Source organism: Podarcis melisellensis, assembly GCF_964234715.1.
Source record: "Podarcis melisellensis genome assembly, chromosome: 14".
NCBI classification, from domain to species: Eukaryota; Metazoa; Chordata; class Lepidosauria; order Squamata; family Lacertidae; genus Podarcis; species Podarcis melisellensis.
The window spans coordinates 31,886,066-31,912,647 of NC_138546.1; the positions used below are offsets into that span (position 1 = coordinate 31,886,066).

The 26,582-nt window shown below is 44.5% G+C and overlaps 1 protein-coding gene and 1 long non-coding RNA gene across 4 annotated transcripts in view; one reads left to right on the top strand and one right to left on the bottom strand.

Annotated features, from left to right (window-relative positions):
* The first annotated feature begins 1 nt into the window (after position 1).
* On the top strand, positions 2 to 24,224 carry LOC309356947. Of its 2 annotated transcripts, XR_014162950.1 has the most exons (5): positions 2 to 212; positions 2,415 to 2,578; positions 14,336 to 14,389; positions 20,127 to 20,180; positions 24,088 to 24,224. It is a non-coding gene; the product is annotated as an uncharacterized lncRNA (long non-coding RNA). The 2 variants fall into 2 exon arrangements; XR_014162951.1 differs by lacking the exon at positions 14,336 to 14,389 and having other exon boundaries at positions 4 to 212.
* ADAMTS17 (ADAM metallopeptidase with thrombospondin type 1 motif 17) overlaps positions 18,102 to 26,582 on the bottom strand; it is a 182,982-nt gene continuing 174,501 nt past the window's right edge. For both annotated transcript variants that reach the window (XM_081888428.1, XM_081888427.1), the window contains 2 exons: positions 24,041 to 24,218; positions 18,102 to 20,792 (listed from right to left, as the gene is read on the bottom strand). In XM_081888428.1, coding sequence (XP_081744554.1) covers positions 20,641 to 20,792; positions 24,041 to 24,218 — 330 coding nt within the window. In that variant the 3' untranslated portion in view covers positions 18,102 to 20,640. The remainder of the gene's footprint in view (positions 20,793 to 24,040; positions 24,219 to 26,582) is intronic.

The window sequence follows — 26,582 nt, forward strand, 5'->3', positions numbered from 1 at the left end:
AACGTGCCTCAGGAGGCGGAGGAGGGAAGCGCGCGTTGGCCTTAAAGGAACAGCAGCCTTGTTTGTTTGTTTTTTAACCCCCTTCTTTCTTTGCTCCCCATAGATATTGGAAGGTGTGGGGAAAGGCAGTTCTCTAGCAGCAGTAGCAGGGGCCTTGAGCTTGCTGGGGCCTCGTATGAAGGCCGCTTCATAATTGCTGTCATGAATATGAGGTAATTGTTGCAGCCAGATTCCTAGGAACAGGGGATGCAGCCTTGTTTATTTGCTGCATTTTTATACCACCCTCTCCTCCAAAGATGGGACATGGGTGGCGCTGTGGGTTAAACCACAGAGCCTAGGACTTGCTGATCAGAACGTCGGCGGTTCAAATCCCCACGACGGGGTGAGCTCCTGTTGCTCGGTCCCAGCTCCTGCCTTCCTAACAGTTCAAAAGCACGTCAACGTGCAAGTAGATAAATAGGTACCGCTCTGGTAGGAAGGGAAACAGTGTTTCTGTGTGCTGCTCTGGTTCGCCAGAAGCGGCTTAGTCATGCTGGCCACATGACTCAGAAGCTGTACACTGGCTCCCTCGGCCAATAAAGCGAGATGAGTGCCACAACCCCAGAGTCGGTCACGACTGGACCTAATGGTCAGGGATCCCGTTACCTTTACCTCCTCCAAAGAGTTCAAGGGGGTGCCCTTGTTTTTCCTCCCCTTCCCCGTTTTAGCCTCACAACAACCCTGCGGGGTAGGTAGGTAAGGCTGGGAGACAGCGACTAGGTGAGGTCATGCAGGTCTGAACCCCCAGGGTCTTTCCAAGCCCTAGGCCTAAAATCAGCTTAGTAAATTTGCAACAAGGCTGTAAAATAGTCCAGTATCATTCTCTCCATATTGCTGGTGGAAGGCAGGGGATTTGAACCCAGGGCTCCTAGGTCGTAGGTCAGCACTCTAACCACTACACTGCACTGGCTCTCAAGTCTTACTTACTTATCAAACCTTTATTAGGCATTATGCGAATAAAACCATAAAAGAGAAAATAACATATAAAGGCCTTGAAATATATATAAAAGGGCAGCAGTTGGCTACATACATATATATATATATACATATAGAGTCAATGGTTTTCTTTGTTAACCTGCTCCTTGGAGGACTGCTACCAAAAACTCGGCTACCCCCGCCGTTACCCTTTGGTCAACGTCGGATAGATAGAGTCCCACACATTCACCTTGCTGGGGTTCCAGACCACCCGAGAGAGGGGACAGCACGCGTTGACGGAGCGTACTGTACAATGGGCAATGAAAGAGAATATGCTCTACAGTGTCCGGGACATTCATAGAACATCTGCAGAATCTCTTGTTTCTAGGAATATTTTGATATCTTCCCTTTGATATCTTCCCTTTGATATCTTCCCTTTTGATATCTTCACTTTGCATCAGTGAAGACAAGGAAGACTTTGCTTAGACCTGCAATTCCTGTTGCATGCACCTAGACACAGAAAGTGTTTCTAACTTAATTTTGTTCCTTGCTTTCTAATTTTGGCGCATATGTTTGATACAGTACAGACTCCGCTAACCCATAAATAGTACCTCGGGTTAAGAACTTTGCTTCAGGATGAGAACAGAAATCGCGCGGCAGCAGCAGGAGGCCCCATTAGCTAAAGTGGTGCTTCAGGATAAGAACAGTTTCAGGTTAAGAATGGACCTCCGGAACAAATTAAGTATGTAACCAGAGGTACCATTGTACACGTTTACTATGTTCTTCCAGCTTGTCTCTGATGTAAACTGTGCCAGCTCTAGCCAGGGAATAGCCCTCCTTTTTCCAAGAGCTGCATGTGAGATTTCTGCTTCTTGCAAGCAATAATTCCATGCAAGCAATAATTTTCACATGCCTCCCTTTGTACACACATTCTTGAGTTTTTGTAGGGGAACTCCAAGTTGCACATGCCCCAGGCCCCATAAACCCTCTGGGAGTCCCTGGTTCTGCTGGTGAGCTTCTGAAGAGACATCTGCTTGGCCACTGTGAGAATGGAGTGCTGGCCTAATGGGCCCTTGGCTTGGTAAAACTGGGTTCTCCTTGGCCTCTGCCATTGTTGGACCACGCAATTGGCCAGGCTATTAGGAGTCTTTTGCTGATCAAAAGAACAATTCAGGTTTTAGCAGCAGACTTCAGGCACAGAGCTGGAGAACAACACCCTGTTGTTTTGGAACTGATTGTGGATTGCCCATGACTTTGGTCTGGATCAAACAATATGGCATGCATTAGACCAGCCTTTGCCAACCCAGTGCCCTCCAGATGTTCTGGATCCCAACTGGGTCTGCGTGCTGTCTGGGGCTAATGGGAGTTGTAATCCAAAACATCTGGATGACACCAGGTTGGCAAAGGATTAAATAGGCTTTTCTGTCTTTCCTCTCTTGAAATCTTTCTTTTTTTAATAGAGCAACATTCATGGGCAAGGCGCTTAAACATGCAAGTTGAAAGATCTTTGCCCCAAAGACCTTGCAATCTAACCTTCTACACAGGGGATATGTGTGTTCCTCCGCGGTGAATTAATTCCAGCTATCGCAACATCACTGCCTGGGGAGAAGCTGATTTGAGCGAGGTATGTAAATTTGGCACCGGTCTGTTTACCTTGGCATTTTCTTTCTTTCTTTCTTTCTTTCTTTCTTTCTTTCTTTCTTTCTTTCTTTCTTTCTTTCTTTCTTTCTTTCTTTCTTTCTTTCTTTCTTTCTTTCTTTCTTTCTTTCTCTGAGTTTTAATAAGATGTTCCTTGGATGGAGAATTTTGTATGTGACAAAATTACTGACAGCCTCACATGTGTTATCACATGTGTGTGGTTTTGGGCCAAAGCAGGCATGACTCTAAACAAACTTGGGACTCAGTTTGATTTGGGACCCAAGTTGTTGTTGTTGTTGTTGTTGTTGTTGTTGTTGTTGTTGTTATTCATTTCATTAGATTTCATTTCATCAGTTGCTTGTTACAATAAAAAGTCTCAAGGCAACTTGACAAAAATACAATACGATGTGTGACTTTTCAGACTAAACCTTTAGTGCAGCTGCTCTGTGGAGCACATCTTCTCTCAAAATTAGACAGGCATAGTTTTCATCCTATTCATACACCTTAAAAAATTTACCCAGGCCTTACTAGATGAGCAAGTCTATTCACTGATAGGAACTTGTCTCCATTTTTGGAACCTTATATTACCTGCTTTGTTGTATGATGTTCTATGATACTTCTAAACGTCTAGCAGTTCACCAGTATTTAAAATAAACGAAAACATAATTGTCACGAGGATGAAGCAGGATAAAAGGTAGACGAATCTGTCAGTCTCTGTTTCTCTCTGTTTCTCACTTTTCCAATATTGAATTCAGTTCTTCACATTTCCGCATCGCTTTGCTGCTATTGTTTTTTAAGTCCACATGGAAAAGGCACCAGCATTTTAGTGCAAATTTCTCCTAATATACACATTCTTGTATGCAATTTTGTGTAATATTCACAAAACAATTTCCCATTGTATAATGCATTTTTGTATGCTGTTTTCACTTGTATGCACACTTTACCCTGGTATATGATTTTTTGCACACTTTACTTGACTAAAGAACTGCCTCGCAAAATTTGAAGTGTGAATTTTGAAGGATGGCTGCATTTTGGTTTGTGTATTATTCTGGAAAGTACAAATTAAGTGGGCTTGCCTTTAAATCCAAACCCAGTCAGATTTGTCCTGCCTCCCTATATATAACTGTTATAATGATAATTCTCCAGAGCCCTAGACTGGACTTCCCTTTGTTTTGCATATATCATTCTAAAAACACTTGGGTGTTCTCCAGCCAAGGCTCAGGCTGCAGCTGTTCAAATTGGCATCCAACTTGAAAGCTTTGTCCAGTACTTGCACAATTAGATATTGCAACCCATAAATCGTTTGAGCGATTATTACTTTCGACGTGATTCCTAATCTGGGATTAATAAAAAGCAGAGCCTAGTGAGATGGCAGGTTGTCTTTTTCATCATAGTTGGCCATGTGGGAATCCCTCTTAACGAGATCAATGGCAAAGAGTCAAGGCATTTTCAGAACTCAAAGGTGGCCAGTGAAAGGGAGGTCTTTTTATAATCCTTTTGTGCTGGTAACCTCTGGCACTTAGCGTATGGTTGGGTTTTTTGCAATTTTTAATATTTTGCTTTGTCTAATGCTGTGTTTCCCAAACTTGCGTCTCCAGCTGCTTTTGTTTTTTTTTAATATAATTTTTATTAGGTTTATAATATACAAAATTCAAATTGCAAAAACATATTTCCATAAATCTAATGGGCTCCCCCCGTCTTCCGAGCACTGCATTCTCTGTAAGTCCAAAACCTCAGCAATTTGTTGACTTATTTTAAACATAATAATATATCTTCCATTTTATCGTGATATCTGGTCTCTAAGCATTTCAATCCAAATCCATTAATTTTTAATTTCAACACAATAAAATTATTTCATTACACCACTTCTATCTTGTTGTGCCTTATTTACCAATTCAAAAATTTACCGATACTGAAGCTGTACTTTCCTAGAAAGGAGCATTTTTTTAACATTCATACAACTTATAATGCTTTTTCAAATAGTCCTTAAATTTTTCCCAAACTTCCTCCGTTTCTTCTTCTCCCGAGTCTCGAATTCTGCCAGTCATTTCAGCCAGTTCCATATAGTCCATCAGCTGCGTCTGCCATTCTTCCAGTGTGGGTAGATTTTGTGTCTTCCAGTGCTTTGCCATCAAGATCCTTGCTGCTGTAGTAGCGTACATAAAGAAAGTTCTATCTTTCTTGGCCACCCTCTGGTCTACCATGCCCAAGAGGAAGGCCTCCGGTTTCTTGGGTACGGTAAATCTAAGCACCTTTTTTAGTTCATTATGTATCATCTCCCAGAAGGCCTTCACCTTCGGGCAGGTCCACCAGAGGTGTAGAAATGTCCCTTCCTCTTCTTTACATTTCCAACATTTATTATCAGACAGGTGATATATCTTTGCAAGCTTGACTGGGGTCATGTACCACCGGTATGTCATTTTCATAATATTTTCCTTCAAGGCACTACATGCCGTGAATTTCATTCCGGTGTTCCATAACCTTTCCCAGTCTTCAAACATAATGTTGTGCCCCAAGTCCTGCGCCCACTTTATCATAGAGGATTCAACAATCTCATCCTGTGTATTCCATTTAAGCAGCAAGTTGTACATGCTCGAAATTAGCTTAGATTTTGGCTCAAGCAACTCTGTCTCTAGTTTCGATTTTTCCTCCTGGAAACCCACTTTTTTGTCCGCTTTAAAAACTTCCTGAATTTGAGCATAATGCAACCAATCTCGCACCTTGTTTTTTAACTTTTCCATACTCTGCAACCTCCATTTATCTCCAATTTTTTCAATTATTTCCCAATATTTAGGCCAGTGGGCCTCCATATTGAGTCTTTTACGTGCTTTGGCCTCCATCGGTGAGAGCCACCTCGGAGTTTTACTCTCCAATAAGTCTTTATATTTTGACCAGACCATAAAAATTGCCCTTCTGACAATATGGTTTTTGAACAATTTATGAACTTTAACCTTGTCATACCACAAATATGCATGCCACCCAAAAGCATTATCAAATCCCTCCAGGTCGAGGACATCGGTGTTCTCCAACAAAATCCAATCCTTCAACCAGCAGAGGGCTGCAGATTCATAATATAACTTCAAGTCCGGCAGGGCAAACCCCCCTCTTTCTTTCGCATCTGTTAGTATTTTAAACTTTATTCGGGGCTTTTTGCCCTGCCAGACAAATTTAGATATATCCCTCTGCCATTTTCCAAAGCATTCCACCTTATCCACGATCTGGAGGGCCTGAAACAAAAATAGCATTTTCGGCAATACATTCATCTTTATAGCAGCTATTCTGCCCAACAAGGAAAGTTTCAGTCTTGACCATGTTTCCAAGTCTCTTTTGATCTCTGACCAACATTTCTCATAATTGTCCTTAAACAAATTCAAATTTTTGGAGGTCAGGTGCACCCCTAAGTACTTTACTTTTTTAACCACATTTAGTTCTGTTTCTTTTCTGAACTCCTCTATTTCAGTAGTTGTCAAGTTTTTTGCTAAAACTTTAGTTTTTTGTTTATTCAGCTTGAATCCCGCCACCCGACCAAAGTCAGAAATTAATTCTAACGCTCTTTTAGTACTAGAGGCTGGCTCCTGTAATGTTAATACCAAGTCATCTGCAAATGCTTTCAGTCTCCAGCTGCTTTTGGACTACAATTCCCATCAATTCTTGCTAGCTAGGGATGGTGGGAGTTGTATTCCAAAAACAGCTGGAGGTTGAAGTTTGGGAAACACTGGTCTATTGGGACAACAGGCTTGCCATCTCTTGCTGTACTTAGAAGAACATATGAAGCTTCCTTATACCAAGTTAGCATTGTCTACACAAGGGGTAGCCAGTGTGGTGGAAGCCTCCAGATGTCATTGGACTACAACTCCCATCAGTCCGAGATACCATAAACAAATGATCAGGGCTGATGGAAATTGCAGTCCAACAGCATCTGGAGGCCACCACATTGGCTATCAACAGAGGTCTTTCCCAGCCCTACCTGATGCCAGGGATTGGACTTGTGCAAGCAAACCAGATACACCCTACCGATGTCCTCTTCCTTCTTTGCCTGAGTGTGGCTTTTGCCTGGCCCAAGCCCAGACTTAGTAGGGCTTGAGGGGCAAAACCCAGTTTCTGGAGGGTGTTTAGAACTGCAGTCTGCCAGCCTGACTGGAATTGGTCGCAGAGGATCAGTGGGGCTATCCCTTGGGGGAGCAGATTCAATGTCAGATGTCCTCCTCCTTGTATTTCTTTATCTATAGTTGGATATTCTATGGCACTCATATTAAAGTATAGATAGTAATCTTGAGGTCAGGAATGGAATGGAGAGCCTGAGGCCCTCTGGGTGTTGCTGGGAGTTGAAGTCCAAGATTCATGGCAGATGAGGCTATGAATGACTACTAGCCAACGGGGGCTATGTTCTACTTCCATTGCTGGAGGAATGCCATTAGACGGGTATCACAAGTGCACTGCTGCTCACACGTCCTGCTTGCTGACCCAACAAGGACACGGACTCTGCATTCACCACCTGAGGCCCTTCTTTGGGTGCCTCCTCCATGAAAAATGGGCCTTTTCTGCAGTGGCTCCCTGTTCGCGGAAATGCTCTCCCCAGGGAGGTTCAGCTGTCGCCTTCATTGTACACTTTTAGACACCAGGCGAAAATGTTCCTCTTCAACCAGGCCTTTAGCTGATTGAGAGTCTATGACATAGACTCTATGTCATTTTAAGCGGAGGTTATTGTTTCATTTATTTTTGTTCTTGTTTTTATTGTGCACCTTGTGGTTTTATTCTGTATTTTTATGTTACGAACCACCCTGAAATCTGTGGATGAAGGGCAGTATACAAATTTAATTAATAATAATAATAACAACAAAGCCACTTCCGAGCTCGAGAGGAGGGGGTGTTGCGGGCCATCCCCTTTCCCACGCGCGTGGGGGCGGAGTTAGCCCCCGGGAGAAGAGGGAATCCCCGGGCGTGCCTGAGACCCAGCCCGCCAATCGGCAGGCTGGGGAGGCGTGGCCTGGCCCCATTTAAGGCCGGGGCACCCGGGGACCGCCCTCTTTGCCCCCGTTCCGGCTGCCCGGATTTTTCCCATCCCACCCACCCTTTAGGTCTAGCTAGCTTCGAAATTACGGTTGGTCGCCGCAAGGGGCCTGGTAGGAATTTTTCCAACTTGGCGCACTTTTAGCCTTTTGGTTTTTTCGCCTACCTCGTAGCAATCGTCACAACTTCGGTATTGGCGGTTAGGCATTGGCAGGGGTAATTGTTATGCAAATGAAGGGGGGGAAGGAAGCGCCATCACCTTCCCCCAATGAAAGGGGTAGTCTGGTAGAGGACTCCGGGGGGCGTTGCCTTGTCCGAAACCTAGGGAGGTAAGGGCCTCCGGCACGCCCCCGAACGGTGACACCCGTGGGATCCTAGTTGGCGTACTTCAACAGGACTCTCATGGCTTGTGGATAACCCCTCCCGGTCACCATGCCGGGTAGTCGATAAGAGCCAATGCCTAAGGCCAATACCTCCCAATTCCTGTAATCAATAAAGTTGTGGCCTTTTTATGCCCATTAACCTTAAATAACGAGTCCTGTGTCTTCATTTCTTGTGGGGAGGGGTTTCGCCACGCAACAACCAAATATTAAATATTTACATTTAATATTTGGTTGTTGTTGTTATTAACAACTAACATAGATATGATGCATTTCACGTTGTTAAAACAGAAAGATAAGTTTAGGCTTGATAAGGAAGTAATGGTTGCATTTTTAAAATCGCCCCCTCGAGAACAGATAGGAGGGGAAAATACAAACCCTTCCCCCCTGGCTTCAAAATTCTGGAATTTTTACATCTCATCCCACTCAGTGATTCTGGGTACAATAGTTATTTGCCTTATTCAGTAACAGGTTATTTAAGGCATAAAATTTGGCAAAGTATTGGTTGTGATTCCAGTTCACTGCCATGTTTGTGATGAGTATCCTTCATTTTCTTTTTGACAAGTATCCTTTATCTTAAGGGAAAATTTCCCTCAAGCAAGGTGCAAATTTCCCCTCAGGATGAAAACGTTGAAGGAGCAATTTAACAATTAGTCAGCAGGTGATGCTGTTGCCATAGATTATAACGAAATGTCTCCTCACAAGCTCCTTGTGAATGTAATAAGCCCTGTTTTCCACTATATATTCTGGTCACAAATTGGTACAGCTGCTGCTGAGGAGACGAAATAGGGTCAGGGTGGATCTGTGTAATTAGGGGCCACAAGAAAAGATGCCTGTGTGGTGCTCAGACAGTCTGAGGCCAGGAAATACCTAATCCCCACCCGAAATGGGAGTGTTGGCAGAAGTGGTCCTACCATTCGCTGAAGGCGGCTGCAAAGTGACGAGATTTTGGAAGTCAAGAGTTTTGTGTGCTACATAGCCTGTCCTTGGGGCTGGCCCTACCATTAGGTGGGTTTGTTTATTTATTTTACAACTTCATATACCATTAAATGCCAAAATAGGGTTCTAAGAAGTCTGAGGTAGCATATGCTGGAAGCGGTGGTGCCAGCCTCCTGGCTGATTTCCCTGACCTCACCATCTCCAAATTCCCCTCAGGGCCCAAACTCGAGACTTGTGGCAGTAGAGCGCATGATTTGCATGCAAAGACCCCCTAGCATCACCAGGTTAGGCTGTGGAAAGTCAACAGCAATTCCACACACAGCTTACACAGGAAAAAGAATTGACTGAAGGAGCTGCCTGCCTCGAAGCACCCTCTATTTCTTTGGCAACAAATTGCCCCTTGTTTTCGTAACAAAAGAAGTTATGTAGTAGAATTGCGTACGTAAGGCTGTTGGCTTAGCAAAAGAAATGGGTCTGACCATTTCAGTGGGCCTCTTCTTCTCCAAACCCCAGTCTTACAACTACTGATTCATATTGTTGGTGGTGAGCCCAACTTCTAATAAACCTACTTTGCTGAGCCCAACTTCTAATAAACCTACATGTGTGCGCACATATCATTAGTCCTGTTTTGTTGGAACTTTCAGTTATACTGTCAGTAATAATTTGATTATTGTTTGAGACCAAACATTGCAAAATGAGAGATTAGGACGGTTGCCATGTGACCAAATGCAAGTTATCTCATAAGTATGCTTGTCCCTGTTCAAAGAAGTGTAGCTAACGGGCAGTGATGTAGTGTCCCTATTAAAATCAAGGAATGGGGAAGTAGTCATGCAACTGGTTTTTGAGATGCAACTGGTTTTCTCTCCCTTCGTCCCCAGACTTCTCTTCTGAGAGAAGTATGGCATTGCAGTCAGATTACAGAGCCTGAAGCTTGGAGGGAGGATGCAGTGGGTACTTCCAGAAGGAGACTGCAGAGGACCCAAGAGCATTTGGGAAATTTGCTGTGATATGTCGCTGCTAGATAAAAAGAGGAATGAGGCGGCTCTGGCATCTCAACAAAAGGATTTCTAACAGCAGAGCTGAGGGAAATCTCTGCTCGGGTCACCAGAGAGCTGCTGTTCATCAGCACTGGGTTAGGCTGGTTGGAGCAATGGTCTTGACTGGGTACTGTATAAGGCAGCTTTGCAAGGCACAGCATGTATTAATTACCCTCAAAGTTGAATAATTACTGCTGGAGCAACTGGCGACTGCAATTATTCATGGAAAAGAAAGTAGACTTGTCTTGGATGCACCTTATGCGTTTTTGCCAGGGAGAAACGTGTGGGGAAGCAAATGAATTTGCAGGCTGTAAAACAGCAAGCGAGCGAGAGAGAAATGGCTGAAGTTTGTTAACCACCTGTGCATTTTTTTAGGTCATGGAGCAAGTCTGTTGGACAGAGTGCTTCTGTCCCGCCAGCAGCTTCCACTCTCCATCTGAGAGCTGGAGGAAATTCCTGGAGTCCCATGATATAGACATGTGCGTGGCTCAAGAAAATGCAGGCGGAGCTGGGCCAAGGGACAGCTCGCACTCCAGCTTTGCTGCCTGCATAACAAATGCCTTCTAAAGAAAACTGGAAAGTCTCCTCCAAGTAAGTTTGTCTGGCAAAGGTTAGGACCCAGTATTAATGTAGGTTGTCTAGCTACTAGATTTCTTGTTTCTGACTTAACTGTCTATGGGAAACAGACCTTTTTACAGGATCTCTACTGAAGTCATTGGCTTTTAATAATAATGTTGTTGCTGTTGTTGTTGTCAATCAATCAGTTAAACTTAGACCCCTCTTACTCCTTCCTCTCCAAAGAATCCAGGGCATTAAACACACAAAAGATAAAACAATAAAAACATCTAAAGACAATTCCACTACAGATACAACCTTCAAAAGGCTTAGTGAAAGAGGAAGGTCTGTGGTAGGTGCAAAAAAGACAACAGAGATGGTGCTTGTCTAATATTAAAAGTGCTATTTGAAGCAGCCACCCCCTTCTCCTTTAAATGAATGGGTGTGTGTGTGCTTCAAACAGTGCTTTTGCAAAGTGCCTGAAGGCAGCCCTTGCACTCAACATTTCAGTTGAAATGGGAGTGTGGGGACTGCTTTACATCACTTCCCAAAAGTGCTGTTTGAAGCAGCTTGTACACTTCTCTTGCCCCCTCTCAGGAGAAACGCATGAACTGTTTCAAACAGCGCTTTTGAGAAGTGCTTTAATCACCACTCATCAGTCGATGAGCAGGGATTGCCTTGACTACACAACACTGTTCTCTGCTTAGAACATGGCACACAGCCAACACAGGATTAAATCCTGGCCTCCCAGACCTCATCAGGGCAGATGGGCATGCTTTGAGGATAATGGCTTTGTGGACCAAACTGGATTCACTGGTGGGCCAAGATTAGCCTCCAGCCTGGAGGTTCTCCACCCCTGGTCTACCCTGACTGGCAACTACTCTGCAGGGTTTCGGGCAGAGAGTGTCTCCCAGCCCAACCTGGAGATGGCAGGGATTGAACCTGGAACTTACTACTGGCAAAGCAGATAGTTTATCACCAAGCCACAGCTCTCCCCCCAGTGGGTTGTTTGACTTGTTGGCCACAAGGGGAACTTGTGGCTTTGGTTCACACTCTCAAAGCTAAAATGCCAGCATCTTTATTTTTTATCTGCAGGTTAAAAAAACCTTGATTGATTCATCTACCCAAGGGAGCAGTTCTAAAGAGCTTTAGACTTAAGGGTTTTTGTTTTGTTTTTAAGGAGGCTGGTAATGCTCAGCTGCATTTCTGGGGATTGAAATGAGAAGGTGTTCCATTATCTGGCTTGCTGGAAAGGAATTCCCATCCAGAGAAAACCTCTTAATGTACAAACAGTCAGACTGGCTTGCTGGTAAACTCTCAAGAGACTGGTAAAGCCGTCAGCTTCTCTGAAGACTTGAGAGTGAGTGGAGGGAACAGGTGGACTCCGAGGACTGAGGAGCGATTGCTGTGCTCTAAAAAGTAAAACAAAAAACCCCAGCCACCCTGGGATTCTTATTCAGGCACTGTTTTTTGAAGCACTGTAATGGTCTGGTTTTGCCTGTCCCCAATGAACTCAATAGAAGACTGTTCCAAAGGGAGCTGGAAGCAAGAGGGAAGGTACACGGGGCTGTTGTCCCTTGGAAATCATCCGATCCTATGCTGGTTGTACCTGCCAGACCCACTGTAGATGCAGCTCAGAATTACAGGAGGGCGTTTATTGGCAGAAGTCTCCAATGCCTCCAGCCAAACCTATTACAGCATTAATTCTCACCCTCCCAACTTAATGCAATGCCTCTTGGCTTCCTAGGGAGCCCCCACAGGCCTTTTGTTGTTTCGGGAGTTCAACAATTACAATCTCATCTGGCTCCTGCGCATGATGGACTCTTCCAAGGCTAATGATGTGTTAATAGAGAGCGACCTTTGGACAAGGCCTGTTGTGTTTTGCTGCCATTTTATAACCTCGATGGGAGGCTGCCTCGGTTAGTACCTCGGATACCTCCAAGAACAGGAAGCCTCCTTGTGCTGGGAAGGCAGCATTGGACCGAGGAATGGAGATTATTAATATTATTAAAATTTGTATACCCCCCTTCATCCGAAGATCACAGGGCGGTTCACAACATAAAAATACAAAATGATAACACAAGATACGTAATTCGAAAACCATAAACAAATCAATAGCCCCTCCTCCCACAAACACATTGAAAAGGTCATAGAATGTTTAGTCAGCCAAAGGCCTGGTTATTGAGAAACATTTTTGTCTGGCACCTAAAGATATGCAATGAAGGGGCCAGGCAAGCCTTCCTGGGGAAAGCATTCCACAAAGGGGGAGCCACCACAAAAGAGGTTCTCATGTTGCCACCCTCTGGAACTCTCATGGAGGGAGTATATGAAAAAAGCCCTCAGATGAAGATGGCAGGGTCTGGGAAAGTTCATATGGAGAGAGGCTTTTCTTGAGGTATTGCAGTCCTGATCCATTTAAGGATTTATAGGTTGAAACCAGCACTTTGAATCGAGCCTGGAAACTAACTGGCAGCCAGTGCAGTCAGGCTAGGATTGGTGTAATATGCTCAGACTATTTGCGTAGGTGAGATGGGGCACTGGAGCAGGCTTCCCTTTGCCAACCAAAGGTGCAAAAAGGGTGGCTTCCTCAAGAGGAGGAATTCTAGCAATTGTGGAGGAAGGCCAGATGAACAGCTCACCTCTTCCACTGATGGTCTCTGGCTGCTACCTCCAAGAGCAAAGCAGTAGTTCTCCAGCAGTGAAACTTGTCAATGTACCGTGGAGCTTATAGTCAGCTAAGCTTCTAGGGCTGCCTTCGATGGGCTGATTTGGCACTTGTACCCTGTTCCCTGGTGCTGTGGGTTAAACCACAGAGCCCAGGGCTTGCCGATCAGAAGGTCGGCGGTTCGAATCCCCACGACAGGGTGAGCTCCCGTTGCTCGGTCCCTGCTCCTGCCAACCTAGCAGTTCGAAAGCACCTCAAAGTGTAAGTAGATAAATAGGTACCGCTCCGGTGGGAAGGTAAATGGCGTTTCCGTACGCTGCTCTGGTTCACCAGAAGCAGCTTAGTCATGCTGGCCACATAACCCAGAAGCTGTATGCCAGCTCCCTTGGCCAATAAAGCGAGATGAGCGCTGCAACCCCAGAGTTGGCCACGACTGGACCTAATGGTCAGGGGTCCCTTTACCTTTTACCCTGTTCCCACGTAGCCTCTCCAGTGGTCTGTTTTGGCTCTGAGTGTTGCCACTTGGTGCTCAGTTGGTAACTAGAGTTTTGAGTACATACAGTTTGATTGCAGCATTGGGTTTGTGGGAGAAGAGTCATCTCCAGTCTCTCTTGGCCTGAGCAGTAATATTCTTCAGGGTGTTGCCACTCCCCATGCCCCACTTTTGGTCCAGCTCTGGCTCTTACAAGGGCCTTGCAGCTGTGCCAGCACCAACATTCTTCACTGTACTTTACTGCCTCAATAAAAGTACAGGAAGCTACCTAAAACAAGTCAGGCCAATGGTCCCTCCAGCTCTATGCTGACTGGCAGAGGCTCTCCAGCATTTCATGCAGAGGGTCTCTCCCAGCCCTACTTGGAGATGCCAGGGATTGAACCTGGGACCTTGTGCATGCAAAGCAGATGCTCTAACCACTAATGTGCAGAGCACACTGGCTTGAGCCTGTGGGGCAGTTGGCAACTGACTCCCCAGGCAAATTGAGCCCCATCATAACAATTACAGTGGAACCTCAAGTTGCGGGCATAATCCGTCCTGGAGGCACGTCCGCAACTCGAAGCGTTCGCATCCAGAAGCACCACGTCTGCACGCGCCGCGATTTAGTGCTTCTGTGCATGCACGAGCATAAAAACCCAGAAGTAACTTGTTCCACTACTTCCAGCTTGCCGCGAGACACAAGATGAAAACACACAACCTGAAGCGGACGCAACATGAGGTATGACTGTAGAGAGGGGCTAGGACCCAGAGGAAGTGATTTCATTTCCTGATATTCTGGTGGGGCTGCAGCAGTCAAAGGGCCATTTAGTCCATGCTTTTTCAGATGTTGCCAATGATGACACATAACACATCATGTTCCATTGGCTTGTGTGGGTTATGGATTCTGCAGCCTTAATTGTGGCTGCCCATGAGGCCACTGCTAAATACAATTTTGGCCTGGTGGAAATACAGTTGAACTGACTCACTCTGCACAAGAGAAAGCAAGTATGAGTTTAGGATCATGGTGCCAACAGAGCAAGCTATCCAGAAGTAACTCAGGTCTGCATGATACAGGTAAAAGCAAGACTTGCAATTATTATGGAAAAAATACATTTATTATTGTTGTTATTGCTGCTGTTATTATCTTATACATGTTGAACCTTTAAAAAAAATCCCCAGATTGGAATGATCTCTTTTAATTTACAATTTGTTGCAGTAAGCTTTACTGGAATTATTATTATTATTATTATTTGTTTACAGCACCAGAGTAGGGTGGGACAAGGAATTAGAAATATTACCAATGGCTACAGTTCATATGGAAATTAATTACTGGGAAATATATCTATATCTATACACACACACACATTTTTGCACTTGGTATTGAAAAACGTAACACGGTATTATTACCTTGCATTAGAATAAAATATCAGTATCCAACTGCAATGGTGTTTGTTTGTTTGTTTAAAAAAATCATATAGACAAAAGACAAAAAGATAGCACCATATGATAATGAGAATCTACACTCCGTATGTGACAACTTGTGCAATTACAAATATACAGTACTTAAAAGCAGCACATAGAAAATGGATTTTAGACAATGGGATTCCTACCCTTGTAATCCAAGAGGGCTGGGCTCAAAGGGAGCAAACCAAAGGCGTTGCTGTAGCTACACTGAAACCAACAGGTGCCTACACAGTAAGTACAGATGAAGAAGCCACAGCCACTGTATGCGGGTGCTTGATGTGGCATTGATGCTCCTCATGCACCCATATTAATTGCAGTGTACACACAACATTGCTGGCATCAAAATGGCAGCCTGTACTCCCCATCTGGATTTTCCTTTTCCCAAGAAAACTTGGTAAATTAAAAAACAACAACACGAAAACAGGTTGCATCCAATATAGGATTAAAGTCACTTACTGGCATACTTGCTGCACTGCTAGAAGATGGTTGTGCAAGGGAAAACACAATGACATGACAAAAGATCTGTGCGTTTAATGGGGAGATGGGCAATAGGACTGGTTTAGGAGATGGAAGGTGAAGAAGAAAATGTTGTGAACTTCAGCCTTGCTTCAGATCTTGCAATGGCCCACCAGACTTTTTCAAAACCAAATTTTATTTGAACAAACCCTTGCACCATCTCAGCAACCGTTTTGGAAACTGCCCTCAGTTTCAAGCATTTAATTCACTGTACAGCAGGGATGGTAGGAACCCATGGCCAGGGGTGCCAACTTGAATAAAATATTGGGGGGCAGGTAAGCCCCGTCCTGCATAATCCATCACATGACACAGCACACACAAACCATTTGCTGTTCAACTAAGCCCCTCTAATATTTTATTGGAGGGGACTGAAGGGGCCTCAACCACTAGGAGTTGGCTTCCATGCCCGTGACACTCTAGATGTTGCTAGACTCAATTGCTCATCTTTCCTGCCTGTTAGGCATGCTGGGCTGGGACTGGTGAAAATTATAGAGTCCAACTGCACTGGGTAAACCACAAGTCCTCTATCCCTGCTATACAGCATAAGTGTAAGAGTGGCATGTTGGGTCAAAGGAAGACCTAGCCTAGCGTTCTGTTTCCAGTGATCCTCCAAGAAGGCACACCATCTGTGCCTTGAAGGGGCTACCCGTTCCATGTTGTTTATCCCCAGCACAAAATATTTAAAGGTACACTGCTTCTGTGTACAGAGGCTCCATTAGCAATTGTTGCTAGCACCAATTAGGCCCTAGCTCTCATGGATTTGTCTACACCCTTTTAAAAAAAGCCATCTAAACTAATTCTCAGTCATACAACCCAGTCTCTTTATCTGCAAGGTTGGCATTTCATAGTGCAAGGCAAAAGATACCTTCAGCATGCAGGATCATGGCTCTTTTGATTGCAGCCTAAGCCATGATGCTGTGAGCTAGCTGATGAGGTCTGGCTATTCGGACCAGTGCCAAAGTGATGGAAATGAGTTGAAGCTTCTCTGCCAGTCCTCTTAGCACAAAGGCCAGCCTGCTACCCACTCCATCCCAAACAAGACTTTTTCACAGCACAGAACTGCTGGGTTGGGGTCTGAAAGGAACCCTGGCACAACACTGGCACTCCGTAGGGTACAGGCAGCCTATCAGCCTGGGGTGGGCTGATCTCACAGAGCAGAAGCGGAATGAGGATGGGATGATCATTTTACTAGAAGCATCTGACCAGGGATTGCCTTAGTATGTTGGTTTGGTTCGTTCATGAACAGTTTCCTAGATGTAGCCATAACATCTAGGAGACACCAGCAAAGAGGCCTGAAATGCAGTCTGAATGTCTTTCTATGATTGATCTTGAGGAGGAGAATAAGAAACACTATAAAGACATTTAACAGGCCTAAAGCACTACTACAACACCAAGTGAACTCAACAAGATAAACTGGATTGGATAATTAGTAGCTACACTGTACAGAAATTTGATAGAATCCAGAGAAAGTTGGGCAAATTTTTATTTTTATTTTTTGCAGGGTGGTGGTGGTGGAATATATTACCTTTATCACCTATTCCTCGTCTCGGAAGCTCGCAGAGTAGTGGAAGTCAGGTTGTTTTATTGTAACCTCACAACAACCCTGTTTAGGTTGACTTCCCCAAGACCACCAAGTGAGCTTCCAGGCCGAGGAGGGATTTGAACCCAAGTCTCCCAGTAAAGTGCAGTCCTAAGCATCTTTATTCAGAAGTAACTCCGAGCGAGTTCCTACCACAGTCACTCACCAATGAGACTTGTGTACACCATCAATCAGCCAATGTCCAATTGGTCCCAATCCAACACAAACTCTCTGGATTAGATCTGAGGTTATCTCCCATAAGCTAGACAAGAAACAAAGGGTTGTAGCCAATGTTAGCCTACCTCAGAGAAGGCCCACTGAAAGTAATGTGCCTAAGTTATCTATTCATTTCAGTGGGTGTACTCTTGAGTAGGTCTAGCAATGCATCCAATCCAAAATGTGTAAGCTTTCCCCATCTTAGGGAAGTTTTAGACTACAACTTCCATCAGCCCCAGTCAGCACAGTCATATGATGCTGGGGACTGATAGGAGCACAGCTGATGGGAGTTGTAGTCAAAAACAACAGGAGGGTAGGCAGTTGGGGAAAGATGTACTAGGCTCACCACCAAGACTACACAGTGTCTTTGCATATGGCTGCCAAGTCACCATTGCAGCCCTGCCTGTAAATATATGTATAAAGAATAAAGAATAAAGAACCCTGCCCCACAAACAACCCGATAATACAGAAGCAGGCTAGCACCAATGGAGCTCAGCGAGTGAATAAGCTCCTTTTGATCCAAACATTCCCACTGCCTTGAGAAGGGTTAGAAGCTGGTCCTGAATTTTCGAGCACCATTATCTTTATTTTCATCTTGATAAGATCCCAGGTCCGTACTCGGGAAAACCCAGTTCATTGTCCGACATCTGCCATGCCTGAGGGGTTGTTTTTTAAAAAAAACCAATTTGTGTAGTAGATTGAGTTCAATGTCTTTTCATAGGATGAACTTTTTTAAAAACAAAAACAAAATGCATGTCTGACTGCACATCCAGGGATCTTTGTGAGTTCTGATTTCCAACTCGGGGCCATTTCTGTATTAGGGGTGTCAGAATGTCCTAATATGAACTTGGCTGTCCAGTCAACAGAGTTGCAGAGGACAGAGTGGCTTCATGGAGCAGAGCCTCCCATTTGCTACCTACTTGTCACCGTAGCGAAGGTGTTGAGGTGGAGATTCACAGCTTAATCTTTAGCACTGTGGCTGGAGATGCAAACATCTGACCTGAATGCGCTTTGTTTAACAGAGCATGTTTAAATCAGCACACCCATGAAAGCGGCAATGCTTCTCTCTTCTTACATCACTGCTTGCCATAGACCTGTGAATGGTAATGTCTGAACTGCATCGGTCTTCCACAGCAACCCTCAGAAATGACATTTCTACTCCATTTTATTTCTTTGGAGAGAGAGGGAGAAAAGATTCCCACCACTGAATGCAGGAGTGGCTGGGGCGGTGGGGTAGAGCTGTCCTCCCAGCAGTGGTGTCGCTGCTGCTTATCTGAACAGTGTGAGGGCTGGTGGGGTGGGACAGCAGCAAGGTTCAGCACCGCAGTAGGAGAACCAAATTGGCTGTGCTGGTGATGCTGTGCTGGGTCTTTCCCACAGCCCTGTCCTGCCTCTGTACCATCCAGGTGAGCTGTAACATCAATGCCGCTGTTGGGAAGGCAGCTCTGTGGCACTACCCCATTGGTCCAGATCAGAAATGATAAATGATGTCCAAACCGGAGTGTGGGTGTGGAAGAAGAGAAACAGGGATGTGCCTTCTGCCCAGGAAGAGATAAAGTAAGGATTCTCTCCCAAAATAACAAAGCCGAGAAGATTTAACCCCTCTTCTTGCTAACCTAACCCCTGTCCCCCAAATTCAACACATCAATTCTAATACTGTGATCGCCACACAGATGTCCGGACTCGTTTCAAAATAATAGGCAGCACAGGAATGGGAACCTGTGGTTTTCCAGATGTTACTGGACTAAAGCTCTTACCTTCCCTGACCTGATGACTGAGACTGATAGAGATTGGAGTCCACCAACCTCCAGAGAGCCACAGGTTCCCCATGTCAGACATAAAAACTTGCTTTCAGTGCTTAGCGCTGACCCTTCCACTGAAATTTCTGTGCCACATGTGAAGGTTCATTATGCAGCTGCAGTGGTGGGTGCAGTGGGCCAGGCATGTTTTTATGCAGCTCAGCTGGGCTACTGAAACTGGTCTGATGGAAAACTTCACGATTGAACTTGATTACCACTGTAGAGTTATGAAGCATTTTGAGTTGAACTGGGTCTCCTGGGATCATTACAGTCGTCTTCTATTTATGTATTGCAGCACTGGATAAATAAAGCACCTTAATAAAAAAAACAAGGCAAAAGAGAATATATGTTGGCAGAGAGGAAGCGGAATGACAGCCCTTGATTCGTTTTTCTTCTTCTTTTCACTCCTTTAAAATTATACTCAGTGGAATGCTGGCAGCAGCTGTGGCGAGCTTTCTGCAGAGATTTCAGATGCGTTCATCCACTGCTGTTTGGCTTTCAGGAGCTTTTCTAGCAATGCCTCTTTTTTTAAAAAAATAAAAAATTAAGCATTTCATTAATGGTTCTTGCTTTCAAGCCACCCGGCCTCCGCCCGCACTTTCGGGCTGGGAATGGAACGCAGAAGCCAAAGGCTGAAGCATTAAGTAATGTCTCTATCTACACTGAGTTATTTGCCAGAGGCTTACCCTGTTGAGGTACATGTAACTTTAGTCAATTTAATCACTTTTCAAATCTTTTCCTTTTTTTTTTTTAAGTAAAGGAAAATGGTAGCAAGCCATCCAGTGGCTGGAAATAATCTATATATTACTGGGGGGTGGGGGTGGGGAGTCGCAATGTCAAAACATCATAAAAATCTCTAGGAACGGCTTGGAGACGAATTTTTCTTTCTTTCTCTTTTTCAGTCGTGGATTGCTTTGGTTCATCCGGTCTGCAAAAGGAGTTTCAAGTCCTATTAGGTAAGCGTTGGAATCCACCAAGTCTGAGTGGCTTGCTGAAGATCTGGTAGGCAGCTTACCCTCAAGCTTGCAACTTTTCCTGGCTGCACTGGGCCAAGGTCCATCTATTCAAGCATTTTGACATTTTAACAGTGGCCAGCCAGGTGGAGCTGGTGCCTGGTGGAAATGGCCATCCCCTGTTGTTGGGCACCAGCACCTGGCATTCAGAGGTAGACTGCCTCTGTGCATTTGGCGGGGGGGAGGTTCCATTTTGCTGTCATGGCTGTTTAGCTATTGACAGACCTATTCCCCCCCCCCCCATGAATTTTGTCTAATCCTTAAAAGAAAAAAAAAAAGCCATCTAAGCTAAGTGGCTATTGCCACTATCTTGTGGCAGGCAGTTCCATAAGTTAATGACACATGTTGTATGAAGCAGTACATAGGAGCTGTAATACCCTAAAGGAGCAAAAGGCGGGTGTCATTAACTTTTCAGTTGCATCTTGCTTGCATAGAAGTCTCTGCAGGTCTGGCAACAGCGCTGATACCACCTCATGTCCTGGCAGAGATTTTTCTCCCGAATCACGCGACAGTATACCATCCACTGGTCGCCTGTGCACTTGTAGGTCAGAGCAGCTTTTGGAATATAATGTGAGGTGGGAGGAAGAGAGAGAGAAAAAAGAGAGAAAATGTTTTCTGGGGAAGGGGCTGAGATCACAGGGAAAGGTTTACACAACCCACAATACTCTGTATTTATGAACATATAAAAACTGCCTTATCTGGAGCCCAGACAATTAGCTCATCTAGCCTCGTATTCTGACTGGCAGCGGTTTTTGAGGGTTTCCTCCCAGCCCTCTTACCCTTAGGTAGGCAAACTAAGGCCCGGGATCCGGATCCAGCCCAATCACCTTCTAAATCCAGCCCGTGGCCGGTCCCGGAATCAGTGTGTTTTTACACGAGTAGAACGTGTGTTTTTATTTAAAATGCATGTGGGGATTATTTGCAGGGCATAGGAATTCGTTCATTGTTTTTTTCAAAATGTAGATCGGCCCCCCATAAAGTCTGAGGGACAGTGGACCGGCCCCCTGCTGAAAAAGTTTGCTGACACCTGCTCTTACCCAAAGTCATTTTAACTGGGGCCTGAACTATGGGCCATGTTTTCCCTGTGTGCTTAAATTAACTTCAAACACAGCACCTGAATAAACTTTACAACAAACTTGGAAGGCAGGCCAGAATGATCAAGGCTCTGGAGCGTGGATGCCTCCTGCATGCACTAGGGCTAACAGTCATGCAGAGGAATAGCTGGGCACAGCTGATCCTTTCTGTATCTCTTATTTGTCCCAGTCTTAAGTTCAGTAGTTGACATCTGTTTGAGATTTATTTATTTATTCATTTATTAAAGAACCCTCATGGAAATTTGTCAGGATTTTATTGTGGCGCTTTCCTCGTTGTACACATTCTTGTAAAGCAACTTTCCCTAATATAATGCAGTTTTTTGCATAATTTTCACTGCCACGTGCATTTTTGAACACATTACAGTGGTACCTCGGTTTTTGAACGTCTCCTTTGATGAACATTTCAGTTTTCGAATAATGCCGTAAATGCTTTGGTTTTCGAACATGCTTCGGAAGTTGAACATGCCATGCGGCTACCACTGAGTGCAAGATCCTGAGGCCTGGCTGTCAGCTATTGAGTTTTCAGTTTTTGAAAGTTTCAGAACTCAAATGGTCTTCTGGAACGGATTACGTTCGAAAACCGAGGTACCACTGTACAGTACTTGATTGGATAAGTGCATGGGAAAATTAGGAGAATTGTGAATTTTGAAGGATGGGAGCGTTTCTGTTCTCATCTTGTTATGGAAAGAGAAAATTAGGTAGATTTGCTTTTAAATACCAGCTGGATCACATTTCTCCCCCATCTCCACCTGGTCACCCTGTAGCTTGCCTAAGGCTGCCTAGTAAGTCATAGCTGCTGGGAAACTTCAACCACTTCACACAGGCCCCGTGCTGCTGCCATAGCTCTCATGAAATATAGAAGAAGAAGAAGAGTTTGGATTTGATATCCCGCCTTTCACTCCCTTTAAGGAGTCTCAAAGCGGCTAACATTCTCCTTTCCCTTCCTCCCCCACAACAAACACTCTGTGAGGTGAGTGGGGCTAAGAGACTTCAAAGAAGTGTGACTGGCCCAAGGTCACCCAGCAGCTGCATGTGGAGGAGCGGAGACGCGAACCAGGTTCCCCAGATTACGAGACTACCGCTCTTAACCACTACACCACACTGGCTCTCTTAGACAGAGTCTAAGGTTTGGAAGGTCTGAAGCTGCTCCTCCACCAGATATTTCCACCACTGCTACTGGTGCCAGGTGAACATAGAGGCTCGCTTTACTGATTTGGGAGGAAGGTGGTGGCACAGACCAGCGATGCAGGAGGTGCCCTGGCTGAATCTCTTCTCAGAGCTTTATAATATACAGCAGGTGTGGGAGATCTTTGGCCTTGCAGGTGTTGCTGAATGACGTTCTCCTATCACTCCTGGCCATCGGCCATGCTTGCTAGGGCTGATGGGAGTTGTACTCCAGCAACTTCTAGCGAGCCAAAGGTTGCTCACTCCTGATATACACACATGAGCACCATGCTAAGACCTGGCAAACTAGGGTGGGTGTTTACTTCCGTACTTGACTTCCTGGGAACCTCCATTTTCACTTGTGTGTGTGCTTTGTTTTTTTAAACACAAGTTTGTAGCCCTCGCAATTAGCAGGCACGTTTAAAAATGTTTGTTCAGAGCACTGTATACCCTGGGACCTCCCACTTATCATACATGGGAAATATTTGAAGTGGACATTTTCCAAATTAAGGCCAAATGTTTCCTTCTCACAGAAGAGGGAATCCACATGTGTCAGGAGGATCAATTAGACAAAAGCTTTCCTCCTCGGAGTAGTAGTGATTTCAGGGGTGGGGTGTTTCATCAGGACTGCAGTGGAAGAAAGGAAAGATATGAACCTTCACCACCCCTTGCCTGTGGCTTCCAGTCTGGTTCCCCCTCCCTTCCATGGACATTGTTTGGGAAGGGGGAACCCCTAGACATGTTAATTGCATTTAATCAAGGCCGAACAGCAACATCAGGCAGGCATCTTTTTTTGAAGGTTCTGAATAGCCACTTTCAAATGCTTTTAAAAGGCTACTTTTATTGTTTTATTATTTTTGTAAACTACTTTGAGGTTTTATTACAATCAAGTGGTGCATATATACACGTGAAATAAAATAAATATATAAATATACTTGGTGTGGCTGAATAAGTCTATCCAGACATGTACAAGCTATCCCAGTATTTTAATGTGGTTTTAGCTTATAGCGGATTATGTATTTATTTATTAATTATATATTTTTTATATTTTTGATTATATATATAAAATCTATTTATTATTATTTTTTATTTAATTTTTGACTGCTTTAAATATTTGTTTTTAACTGGGATTTTTTTTTTGCTGATATTAACGTTGTCCCCCCCCCCTTTTGCAAACTGCTTTGAGGTTTCAAGTGGCATATAAATATTGTGAAATAAAAAAATAACTAAAATAAACTTGATGTTACAGAACATGCCGCTATTGAAGCTCCTGCTGCTTTTGTTCACTTTTAAGCAGGGTTAGGGGCTCCAGTCGGAGTAATGCTGGCGGGACAGAGATGGGCTTAATCAGAATAGCATCAGTAGGGGAGGGGTGCAGTCTTCCCGATCAAAATGGCCCATCCTCTGAGGTGCTTTTAACCCTGCTGTGCAGCTCTGCTGAGCCATACCTGTTCTGACACTCTACACATCAACACAAAGTCATTGGAGAATGGTCGCTAGGTTCGGAGTTTGTTTCTTTAGGGTGACAAATGCAGCCATACTTACCAAGTCTTGGTGAGGTAATTGTGTTCACATTGATCTTCTCGTTACAGGCCTCTTGGTGACACTGTCGGTAGGCTGCAGGCTTGGAGAGGACAGGGCATTCATTGCCATGGCGACCTGTGACCTTGTGCATGCACTGTACCACGCGGGACTGAAGGCCTTTCCCACAAGTTGAGGAGCACTGGAGAAGAGAAGGTGACCTTGGTGAATCGTATATAACAGGCAGGAGGCCCATGAAGACAGCGGAGAGGCTCTTGGGATGACATCAGATGATGCCCAATTTGGCTTTGAAAATCCCTGGCAAGTAATGCAGTTAGTTGATGCTTAAACCGCAATATTTTTGGACAGCTTCCCTTTAAAGGAAGCAATTGTGCTCTGCTGGCTAACCCTGTCCCTCAGGAGTCTTCCAGTCTCCGTTAATGGCCTACACCACAAGAAGAAGAGGAGGAGGAGGAAACAACCCTTTGAGACAAGGGGAGAAGCTATTGTGGCAGTTCAGAGACAACAAAGAGGCTCCAGTCCAGTCTGTGAGGTCGGGTGGAGTGGAAGACCACTGGAAATCAGGAATGGGGCCTCTGGTCAGAACTGGTGCATCCTGCCCTTTTTAAAAACATGTTGCAGTCATCTGCACACTATGAAAACAAATTTGCAATGTCTTTTACACAGGCACACACACATCAATGTGAGTGACTTCAACATCTTTTATTGTGAAATGTGAAAAAACGTTCTCTCCCTGCCAAGTTGTTTCTAATCTAATAAACGTAATATGTTATATTTTCCCATGCAAAATGGGAAAAGTGACTCAGCTGCCTTCCTTGCACCAACAGGAAAGTGCAAGTCCCCCGACCAGGTTGCTGTTCTGATAGTTCCACTCAACTTGCAGCTAACAGCAGCAGCAACGAATTGAAGCTACATAGGATTTGGCTGTTAACTCTCCCTTTTCTGCATTGACCCTGTTGCTTTAAACACCTACTGTGATATACATTGTACCTCCCTTGCCAACACATGATGCATGTATGCTCTCCATTGTTGCTGTTCTTGATCTCTCCATTTCCTGATATGTAGGGTGGAAGTCTAACATTACTAAATATAACCATATCCTCACACTTGGGGCTAGGTCCATATAAATCTATCTGGGTGGTCCTTTCAACACAAGCAGACAGACCTGGTTTCTCAACAATGCCCAGCCCTTCTCACAGCTATTCCCAGCTTCAAAAGGGTTTGAAAGCATTAACACACGTTTGCATGATCCTGCCATGAAGCCTGCAAAAGATCTATTGCAGCCCGTAGTCAGTGGAAGAGTCACAATTATTCCCCCAAACTATGTCATATGTGGGATACGAATTTACCTGTTGCTTGACTAGTATCTCTCATGTTGATGAAGATTTTATCAAATCAAAATGGATGCATGTTTGTGTGGAGATACATATACACACCACTCGGGGGGTCTGTATCGCAAACGGCAAATGTTTACCTGCCTCTACATTTATGTGTCTGCATCTATGAGCCCACAGAGAGGGCAAAGATTCAAAGTTTCCTCCGCCTTTTCCACAATTTCTGCCAGCTCTGCTTCTCAGTACACAAAGAACCACCAAGTGTGTGTGTTTTTTCTCTTTCCTTGCCTTGAGCTTAGTTTGATTGCTTCTCCTGGGAAACCAAGATCATCACCTAGGCTATGCAATTAGTCTCTTCAGTGCCAGGAAGACAGACTTTAACATCTATCTTGAACTGCCTGGGTTTGGCAGCTAAGGAGACATCTGGCTTATTTTAGGGATGGGGGTGGGAATCAGCTTTCCAGGAAACAGGGAATACAGAAAAGTGTACACATGAGGGATTCTTGCACACATGGCATTGTACTTTGGGAACAGCAAGGGTGCTAAGGGCAGAAGGGAAGTAAATGTTGATAATGCTGTAATTTGTACCAAAAATGTTAAATCCTATACAGCCTGACTGGGAGATAAGTCTCACTGATTTCACTGGGAGATAATTTTGATGTCCTGGTTCAGATATATAGTTCAACAATGCACCAGTTGAACCTGTAAGATGTGGTGGTGGAAATGTATGTTTGAATGGTCCCCATCAAAAGAAGAAATCCCTGAACATATAAAATAAGAATGGTAAGGAGCAGACTTGACTAGAACTCTTCTCCTGCTAGGTTAATATCCATTTTTTTAAAAAAACTTAAAGAATAATTTCATCAGACATGTTAAAAAATTCTATTAGCTGATTCATATACACATGCACGTTCATATTGATGTCTCACGTGGCTGATGTTTGATTCAGAGAATCAGCAAGTTGAAGAGGGGCATACACGGCATCTAGACTAATCAAGCAAATCCAAATCCCCATCAGATGCCAGTCCAATTTCTGCTGGAAGACCCCAGTGAGAGAGAGCCCACTACCACTCTAGATCAGCCTTTCCTCAACCTTGGTTCCCTAGATGACTTTGGATTACAACTCTCACCATTCTTAGCTAGCAGGACCAGTGGTCTGGGATGATCGGAGTTGTAGTCCAATAACATCTGGGGTCCCAAGGTTGAAAGCC